General features: G+C 37.2%; 1 protein-coding gene across 1 annotated transcript; it reads left to right on the forward strand.

The window, feature by feature from the left end:
• The first annotated feature begins 387 nt into the window (after window positions 1-387).
• Window positions 388-4,309, forward strand: LOC100643884 (DNA translocase FtsK). Its single transcript, XM_003394968.4, has 2 exons — window positions 388-540; window positions 2,262-4,309. Exons 1-2 carry the CDS (start codon window positions 523-525, stop codon window positions 3,174-3,176), a joined length of 933 nt encoding a protein of 310 aa, XP_003395016.1. The 5' UTR covers window positions 388-522; the 3' UTR covers window positions 3,177-4,309.
• Window positions 4,310-11,469: the final 7,160 nt, after the last annotated feature.

An 11,469-nucleotide genomic window follows, 5' to 3' on the forward strand; every position in this document is an offset into this window, starting at 1 on the left:
ATGATCAAATTCTCAATTTCAACAAACTGAATAACAATTCGAAAAAGCACCAGAAACCGTAACCTCTACATGCTGTTACCTTCCTTCACAAACATTATAATTCACGAGGAATAATAAAAAAAATCTCAATTAATCAGTCTTCCCAAATGGAGAAAAATATGGAGAGGCAGCGGAATGCAGTCCTTATTTAGCCGTATATAAAATACATATACGCGGCGTCAAAGTTGTTGATCGGTCCACGTTGCGATCGATTTTCCAGATTCTCGAGAACCGGGGCTAGTCTGGTGGGGAATATTTAGGGGATATAAGGTGCTGTAACGAGACAAGGCGGCCGTATATACAGGAGTCGAATAGATAGTGAAAGTCCCCCAGAGCTAACAGGAGTATAGAGGGCAAGAGGGGGGTAGGAACGGGGGACCCCAGTAAGGTATATGAGGGCCTCAGTTCGAGCAACCGCTGGTACTCTAGCCTCGCTGCCTACTTACATTCACACACACTAACACACCAACCACCTGGAACACAATGCGCACGGTCGCGACGGTACGTATTTAGTGCGTCACCATCGTCATCGTTCCTCGTTAACGAGCCCTTCGAGGGCCAACATTTTGACAAAGTTTCTTCCAAATCGCGTGCTCTCTACCGGTCATTGTAAATCATCGGCATCATCGTGACTATCGTTCGCCGCTTTATCATCTGCAAAAATTTCAGTCTCGCGTGTGATGTGATCGTTTTTCATCGTGACGGAACTGTGCTTGTGATTTGTGCATTGCTAGTGCACGCGGCTGGATCTCGTAAAACCTTGACTCGTTAAAGCTGACAGAATAATTCGGTGACGTCTGGCAAGAGTTTGATAGATGTAGAGGATAGTTTGTAGACCAGACACGTTGCTCGGCGGTTTCGTAAGGCGAGCGAAAGATAAATGTTAGTTCCGAGCAATCACTCGATCCAGACCTTTATGTGTGATCGACGTTCCGAACACGGGAGAAATCTGGTCGCCTCATGGTCGTAATTCGCGCGATTCGACGGAGACCGTTATTCGCTCGTAAAAATATCGCGTATCCGTTACAATTACCATTACGCAACTAATAGTCACCGACGACGTACAACCGCGTTATTACATTATAATTCGGAAGTACCTTTCGATCGTTTTCCGCGCTACTCGAAAAATTATGAGAGCGTACGCGGGCGGTATCGATATTTTTTTGCCGCCTACTCGCTCGAAGGAAGACATTATATAATGAGCTACGCCGAACAGGAACACGTTCAGGAGTCATGTCGAACAGTATGCGTGACGATAGTAAGCGTTTCTCGTTCGTGGCCATTTGGGCAGAACTGCAGGAAGTGCGTTACGCAGATGGAAGCAGTAAATCTCGGCGAACGGCGTGTAATTTACGATGATCGATTTACCAATCGTGTACATCTCCACGGGGAGGAATAAATACAGGCAAAACAGTCGCATTTATTGCTTGTCGCGCTCGCCTTCCGCCGATACAACGGCGATCGAGACTTTTACCGTGTATAACGAGTCGACGTCAAGAATCCGGTATCCTTCGAATGCGGTTATCTACTCGATGGTGGTGTAATAAAGTCACGTCTGGCGGTTAAGGTTCTGGTAACCCGGAGGGTCATGCATCACTGCGTTTAGACCTTTCTGCGAACAATTACGGTTTATGAAGTCTCAGATTAACAGCTCTGTAATACTTTCCAGGATACTGACCGCATGAAGATTAAGTTTACGGTGGTATCGGCGTTGCTCGCTAGACACGTCTCGACTATGCAATCATAAATTATGCGAAACACGAATTGCAAGCAAGAAAGATTGAAAAATATTTCTATTGCAGGGTCTTTTTTAATGGACCATAGTTATCGATCGAATATCGTGCTGGTTAGACTGATTCGTTGAAACGAAAAGCGATTGTGTTATGGAGCAATTTACAATACTTGTGTAACAACATTTTTCCGCGAAATATAACCATATTCTAGGACAGAAAGTAATAGCGGAAGTAGTAGATGTTTCGATAATTGCAGTAATGATCTTTATGATCTACTTACGAGATACGCGTGGCACGATTAGAAAGGCACGATTAAGAACGACGACAATAATTTACTAACACTGTGTATATCTATCGCACGTATTCTGTCATAAAACCACGGAATATCAAATAATCGAATAAAAATGAATTATATCGTAACGTAGTATTCTACAATCAATTACATCTTCGCACTGCTTTCGACCAAACACAGCTTTTTACTTCTTCCAGGTACTATTACTGGTAGCTGCCATACTAGTAGTATCGGCTCAGCAATACCAGCAACCAGATGCCAACTACGTAGACGAATACTCAGCATACGAGTCTCCAAGACCGACTCATCCGACTCCCCGAAGTTATGCCGCTAATTCGGCGCCAAATCGGCAATCGGCTGGCCCCACAACCCCAAAACCAACCCCAGTGGCCATCCTGAAGCAGATCAACAGGCACAACGAGGACGGCTCGTACACGTACGGGTTCGAAGGCGCGGATGGGTCTTTTAAGATCGAGACGAAACTACCAACCGGAGAGGTGAAGGGTAAATACGGATTCGTCGATGACACCGGCAAAGTACGTGTAGTCGAATATGGAGCGAATCAATACGGTTTCCAACCCGCTGGCGAGGGTATCACGGTTGCACCACCGACTCTGGTCGACGACACCACCAGCAAAGAAGCTCTGCAAGCACAAAACTACCAAGAGGAATATCAACAACCGGCTGCCAGACCTGCGCCACTCCGAGCAGTCGCGCCTGCGCCAGCACCTCGCCCTGCACCCCTTCAACAGATTCAATACGGACAGCCAGCTTACCAACAGCCCCAAACTCACACCGAAGCCGTCTATTCACCGCAACTGGCGCCCAGACAGCAGCCAAGTCTTCCGAAACCACCAATTTTCACGCCTGCTGCTCCTCAATCACCGCTCACTAAACAAACCACTCTCCTTCAGCCTGAAGAACCAGCGCCGCCATCTCAATTGTATAATCAGGGACCAGCCCAGTTTGGCCCTGCTCCTGTTCAAGAACACCGTTCCCAGCCACAACCTCGTAGCCAAAGCGGCGGCATCCTTGATCAATTAGCTAGGGATTATGCTCTGCCACAGGGCGTCGCACCACCGTTGCACGACATCAGCTTCGGTTATTACTAGATCCTCTAGTCCCTCCCGTGTTCGTCAGGGTGGTCCCCGTGCGTTTTGATCTGTCCGTATTGTCTGAAGACGCGATGCTTCGATGGCGCACCCTTTTCGCCGTGATCGCGGCGTGGCCCATCGGTAACGATGGGTGGCACTGTGATTCGTACGTCGCGCGTCGATTATTACCGAAGAGAATATCGAGAATTTAAGACACATTGCAATCCAGCGAGGAAATTGAATCGAAATCGATAATTTGATTATTGTTTCTATTTTCTTCATTGATATTTTTTTTTCTTTTTGTAAAATAAGAGAATAAGGTGAAGGTTCTTGAATTTTTCTTCGGTAATAAGCAAATCGCTGTCATGGCTGCCTACCGAGTCGAACTTTTGTTTCTTTCGATGAAGGTACGAACCCATTCTTGCCATTGGAATCAAATGTGATAAGCATGTTTGATGAAACGTGCAGTGGAAATGTAAAGAATGATCTCTAAGTATCTGTTCAGAATAATTATTAGTAACGAAACCTATATCGAATGGAATCATTTTATCTCTTTTTTAAACTTTATTTCTCCAATCAGGATCTTCTAAGGAGAGATTCCGAAAGGTCAAGGATTCTTTCATTTCCGTTTCGCGAATAGCCTTTTCACGTAAAACCCTGTCAAAATCATTAACCCTGTGTGTAAGGAAGGTTGTAAAAATGTTGTAAATAAAAATTCCACATTCCACGGTAGGCTTCCGTGCTGGTTTTAGTCTTAGAGAACGCAGCTTGCACACGCGTCATAAGTGTACCGTTACAATTTCATTTCAAGGAGACCCTCACTTTGTCAAGCTGTGTCTTCGAGTTCGTGTCTCACGGGACTGCACAATAAAATTCAGCACGCTTACTATTATATTATATTTTAATTATATTATTATAAGGTAAATTAGATTGGAATAAATCGCGAGGCCAACACAACACCTTTTATAATCGTAACTCTAATATACTGCCCTTCAATGAAAATTCGAAATATTTTCACCCACGATTCATTATATAATTTACACAAGTTGAAGGTAAATGTTTCGTTTTAATTTTGTTAATGATTGTAATGGAGGTAGTAGAGGCGAAAGAAATATTAATAAACGTTTCCAACTTAGATCGAATTAAAACTATACCCTTCAACTTTCTAATTGTTCCTGTTTCTCCATCAGTCAAACTCGCATAACCAGTCGCAACAAACGACCTTTCAGATTATTCCTTCTATGATAAAAATAAGAGAAGGTAACCGGCAAGCTTGAACTGTATCAAGTTTGTACCGGAACTTCGCCAATTGGAATTTTAGTTACGAAATTTATACATCGACCTTCACGTTTCTTCGATATAAAGGACGGTCGGTTCGCTTGAACTATACATATACATAATAATGACACCGTATGATATATACATATATTACGACAGATATTAAAATAAAAGCGGATCTGGTGATTGTATTTGTAGAGCAGCAATTGCGTGAGAACGAGTGTGAAAGTGATGTATAAGTCAAATTTACCTCGTTCCAGGAGTTAATTCTTAAATCATAACAGAAAATAATCGTAGAAAATAACAGCACTCACGCAATTTATGCTTTTAGTTTTTTCAACTTAGATCACTTTTCTTTTCAGGTATTTCTTTCTGTATTATTTTTATATTTTTCTTTCCTTATTAATTACGGGGCAAGAAATGAAGTTTACCAATGTTATAAATAATTTCCAAAATATTTCCCAAAATGACGTAGTTAACAATTTTTGACGAAATTGAAATGCACTTAAGTAAGAAATATTCTTATGTTTATTTGTTTAATATCACGATCAGGGGAAAATACTAGCGTAATCAAAATTTATAGAGATAAAATTTTAATATTTTGTCCGTAAGTATGCATATGATAATTTTATAAAATCTTTAATTGGTGTAGAACACGTATATACTCTATTATCAAGGACTGGTCGAAACTCAAAGAAATTGCAGTTCAATGTATTTAAATTTCAATCATTTTTTCGAAATGTTGTATTAATTTCTTATTAATGCAAAGATGGATGTAAAATCCAATAATTTTATTGCGCGTCGACGAAAAATACAAATATACAATATTTTGAACGAAGTAAAACAAGTTTGAATATAGATTATACCTGAAACTTAATTTTTCAAATTTGAACATAATATACACTATTCAACGTATTGTAATGAGATTAAGGGAAAAAATTTATATTTCTATTATTCATCAAGATTCCAGTTACCATCGGATCATTGGTAATCGCGCTACATTCTACATGATCAAGCTGGCAGCCTGCAGTTATGGCAACCAGCAGTACGTTTCTGCAAGGCTAGTATTCACTCGCGTCGACTCGTTCCTATCTTTTCGCGATTGTAAAGTGACGAAATTCGTACAAACCAAAGAATAGAATTTGTAGTTACTTTTTCACAAGGCGCACAAGCTTAAAAGCAATATGAAGTTCTATTTTATCTGTCGGATCTCTACCACCGAAATTCGTACGTTCCCAGACGCGTCCTTTTGTTGCAATTTACTAGTTTTCTACGGTACAACGACATTTCCTTTGATGTCTCAACACCGGTTATTCTTTGAACCACTCAAGAAATACGCGTATACAGTAATTCACGGAGTTTAACTCGATGAAAGAGCGACCCATTCAAAAGATTTCGAAGAAAAATATGATCCCATTGTATTTTTTTAGAAGCATGAATATTCATTTCTGTTGCAACAAGTATCATTGTAAGGTACATTTAACGTGTTACGTATTGTCTGACATATTTTTAGAAGGTACATAGTTTCAAATTTCACATTGGTACCTTTTTTCTAAAAAAGGAAAGGAAACTTGTGTTTCCTTTCCAATGTTTTATAACGATTATACTCAAGAAGATGATGATAATAGGATTAATCGATTGATTTTATTTATTATGATAGTTTAAAATCATTTAATATCACATGCATTGCAGGAACTTTCTAGAAACCAGATAGTAATTCCATAATTTCTAATTTTGAACTTTAGTTGTCAAATGTTAGCAAGTATTGCTATTTATTAGCATATTCATATCATAGACATTGAGAAGTCATTTATACGAATATATAGTATTAATATTATTAAATGTATAATATGCTATTGAACTCATAATATATGTATAGTACTATCCTTCATGCTTTATACTATACTGCATACTACTATTCGTAGCAGGTATCAATGTCAAGAAAACAGGAATTTATGTCTCTAAAATCTCAATAAAACATATATCCTGTAGATCAACTACATTCATATTTTCTTTCCTATACACTTCGAAGTTGAATATTGAATGTTCGTGACGCGTGGAAAAAGCAAATTTTATAATTCTGTCTTATATTTATTACGTGACGTTACATGTATATACAATATATACGTTACACATATGACTTACCAATCGTGACGACAGTCCATCCTCAAATTCTTTCTTTAATTGTTCTGGCTCCTCTAATAGAATCACCTTAGACAATCCTGTAATAGATACGTAACGTTACAAATAACATGTCGCAGAAACAATGCATAACATCGAATTAAACGCGTCAAAGAGGTTTACAAAGGGAAGAATTAGTATGAACATAGCGTTAAGAGTTACAGGACAAATTACAGACAATGGCGTTGGCAACGTGCCAAACGATCATGTCATGATGCACTTCGAGGTGAGGATTACTCCATGTGCATTGACCTTCTTCTGTGTGCAACGAGGTTATAGCTATCACGTTCGCGACACAGGTGTAACGTTGTATGAAGATTCGTAGCTTGCATCATCGTGTATAATAATACCCACCTACGCGTCGAATCACTGACTTTGGGCTCTGTAGAAAGCTACCATTATCAAAAATATTATGCATGAGCTTCCTTCCGCGTTCCTCGTCACTGTTGAACGTTTAGCTGGCTATTGCATTGGAATTTTGACAATGACGAATGACGATCGCGGAACGACTGGCTGGCGAAGTTACGTGACGGCATTGTCGCTCGTTAGCCGAGGGAAACTGTATCGACCGGTGATACGAGAAATACGTAGCTGGGCCGATGTTCGTTATCGTCTAAGCGAGTCACGCAAAATGTGCCCGTGGGTTTCAACATTGCAGCCCATAGTTACAAGAACCCGCCTCCTACTTTACCGGAATTTATCGTCATCGCTGAAATCGTCGATTGGTTGATGCAAGCTTTCGTGACCCGACGTTGACTAGAGTTTCACATAAATGAGTGACAACACGCTATAGCGGCTTACATGTTTAACAAACATTCATCTATGACAGCAATAGCGGGTCTATGAATGATCAAGTAGAGAGCAGGAACTTTTTTGTACGTGCCGTGCTTTTGTTAAAGGGTTTTGGTTACTTTCTTCGTATCGATCATTTAGTAAACGAAGAACAAGATGAACTGTATTAATGAGAAGTATCGTTTTATGTGATTTGATGACTGATTATTTAAGTTAGTATAATAGGTCGCTATATTAATTATAAATATTCATTTAGTCTTCTTTTATAATTTTCCATTGTAATTATATCAATATTAAAATAGAATTAACATAAAAGATACCACGTTTCTAATTGTTTCTTTTTAAATCAATTTAGTGAGTCATTGATATAATTAGTGCCAAAAGAAAATATACGATTTCGATACGAGAGAAATTTCAGATAAGATTAACGTACCTACAGTTTTTAGCGTTCAGTAATTAACAAAACTACTGTACTTTTTAAGAATAATTGCATACATCAAAAACAACGTTTGGAATTTTTATATAATGCTGGAAGAAACAAAGATAAGGAAACAAAGATATCGTATGAAATTGTAAATCAACTCTTGCAACTGTGAACGCGAAAACAGTCTCGTGAAAAGAACTTTCCCCTTGGAAAGTTCTAAGACGGCCAGCTGAGTAACTGCTAAATCGGTTTATCGTCATGTAAGAAAATATTGCTATGTACATATAGATCATAATCGTATATATGTTCGTATGTATAATATGACGAGATGATTAAAATAATATGTGTGAAAATGGATGAGAGGCGATATTAATTTTGTTTTTATTAATTTCATAAACTTCGCTAATAATGTCAGAAAATTTACATAAGTCTTATACTCGTTTCTTATTCATTTTAAGTATCCACTATTACTTCAAAAAATTTACTTTACAAATGGAAATGAAGAATACATGAGCGCTTATAAATAACAGGATATTAAATTCTTAGTTGTTTGAAGCTGTAATACTTACTAGTATCTTAATATTAATTAGTCGGAGTAATTACTCAAACATTAAACATTCAACATATGTTTATCAAATTGTAGATAAAATGAAAATTAGGTATATTCACTTTCTCAAACATTAAGAAAAAATATTTGGTCCGAGAAATTAAACACTGATCATCTATAAAGCGATCCATTGGTAAAATTTCCTTTATCTTTTTCGCAAATGAAAGCTAAAATAAAGGAGAAATTTCTTCATAAATATTTTATCGTATAATGATATAGATAATAGTTCATATGATTATATGATTAGACATCAAGATTGTTTTAATTATTAGATCTCTATAGCTGTATCCTCTGAATGAAATAAAAATAATACCAGATTATATAATAAAATGTATTGCTTAAACTTATAATATCAAATAGATTTAAATTTAACGAAAAAGAAGCGTTTTCTTCTTATCTCTGGGCAAACATCTTTCTCCTCATATATTTCATAATTTTTGGACACTGCTTTTCTAACAAAACATAACTTTTATATTTCACTTAAATTTTAAGCGCCTCTTTCTACAGGCTATAATGCAGGGAAATTACAAGATGAATTAAAATAAATTTCACATTCCTTTTCAATAACTATATCTGATAAAATAATCAAGTAGTACATAGTTACGGTAACTATGCAATTCCAGTTGTACAAATCACTCTATGAAGTACATACAAGTTATAGTAACATTGGTAATGAACTATACCCGACTAGAGACGAGTCTTGTTTGAATGGTAAATTGCAATCCTATTGCGAAGGACGACGCAAACAAGCCTTCCTTCTGTGCATTCATTCGCCTGATGTTTCCATTGATGATACAGAAAGCGAGCTCGATCGTCGAGTGATCCCGGTAATGAAAGTAGGTAAGTGCATTTTCTTCCAAGAAACCGGCTCTGGATCAGTTATAAATCATAACCGATAAAGCAGATTGCTCTCGTTTATTGATTTCATTCCTCTTTACCACGTTCTACATTAAACATCGCAGTAATATCGTCACGAAGCTCACAAGTGTTTCATTTACTTTCTACATTAATAGAATATTTAATACGAATTCAATAGTTCCTTTCCTATTTTCTGAAGGTAAAAACCTATTTTGATTTATCATGGTTATTATAATTTCTCTGGAATTTAGACATACATACATGCTGGCAATTACAATAATTTTTCTCTATAGATCTTTTGTAGATTTTTATCAACCCTAATAGCCTAACATAACATTTGAATTCCTTTAATTATCAATTTTAATTACTACTTCTTTTAATTGTTACACATTACAAAGAAGATCATAAACACGGTATTAGAAAGCTTATAAGCAGAAAGTATCACTTCCTATGTAACTCCATTTATAATCACAAACGATATACATAGATACTATCGTCCTGCATATCACGGAGACATTGCCTTATCGGCATTAAAATTAAACTGCAATTTTTCACATCAACTCGAATACGATGTAACGTCAATCTTGCATACTCAAAAATAATTTATTGTTAATCTTCAAATAATATTAAAAATATACCCTAATTTTAATAATTCTATCGGTATTTCGTCCGTAGTATTTGCTTTAAACTTCTAAAATCCATCTAAATTCACTCGAATTGAAATTTAAAATACCGTTCCTCGCACCTGTTCATTTAAAAACAATTCAATATCAAATAGCTTTCGCAATATGCTCTACTTTTCAAAATCGCGCATAAATTCACCAAATTGATAGACTAATAATTCTCGCATTATTTCGTCCATAACATGAGCGAAAGTACGAGCAGATCTCTGAATGCTTCAAACGGCGCACGTGTTCCGCACACGGCGCGAGGAATAGGAACATCAATTACGACGACTCTCCCAAATTAAGATGCAGCAATTTCAAGGCGTTTTAAATTTTGCCAATAATCGTACCACGCGATAGATATTCTTCGGCGCTTTCTTCGGATAAACACACCATAGCTATTTAAGCGACGAGAGCATCCGTCGCGATTAAAATAAAATTAATTAATATTTGGAAGCCGTCGAACGCGTAACTTCCCTTTTTCTAACAAATATATGGTTAATAGTTTGGTATACTATCCGAAAATGATTTTATAATTGCACTGAGTATATATATAATTCGGTCAATTGCGTTAGGATGATAAATGCGTGTAACATTTCAAGCGATTTGTGACATAAGTTTCGTAATATGTCGAAATTTCTTAGAAATATATATATTATAAAATAAGAAATACGCATATACTTTGATATTAAAATTATATTATCAATATTGATACATTCTGATTTTAAAAGTATAGGTACTATTATAAAACACGATATATTCTTAGGATATATGCAAAACAGAAATTTGCACGAATTATGAGAAATATTATTAGAACACAATTTATTTCTTTTGATTAATCAGATACTATTACTCATGTTTCAATAATTTCTTATATACTTAATAATTAACGTATAACCAAAGTGTACATTTTAAAACTTGCTTGTTAGATTTCTTATCAATCAGGACTTTTATTAATACTTTAATTGTGTGTAATACTTACGCAACGAGATATTTACTTTGATGCGCCTAATCATTAAAAACATATAATTGCTGACACAGGATAAGCATATCATTTGCAAATAATATAAGCTTAACAAGATAACGTTATTAATCGTCTTGTCACCCAAGTGCTGTAGCTTTTACAAAAAATCACCGGGTTAGCTAGAACTGAAAAAGCGGCCTACATGAAAGCATACTTCCGACAAACACAGAAGATCATTATCGATTCGCGTTTATAAAACACTCTTCTCGATCGGCGCGACTTGCTCGCACGACCTATATTTTGCTGAGGCGGACGCGTTTCGCGCCCGCGCGTGTCCACGCACGTTCACATAATGCAACGTTACGTTCACGTACTCCCATACAATTTGGCAATGTCAGGCCCCGTGGCGTTGTGGTTTGGCAATGGCCATGCCGTCGCCCGGCCTCTGGAGAATCTAATTTGCGGCTGTTTCACGCCGTTGTCCAAGAGGACGCGGTTACTAGCCGTGCAAGCCCCCACTATAAGCAAAACCGTTCGTATAG

This window comes from Bombus terrestris, chromosome 4, assembly GCF_910591885.1.
Source record: "Bombus terrestris chromosome 4, iyBomTerr1.2, whole genome shotgun sequence".
NCBI classification, from domain to species: domain Eukaryota; kingdom Metazoa; phylum Arthropoda; class Insecta; order Hymenoptera; family Apidae; genus Bombus; species Bombus terrestris.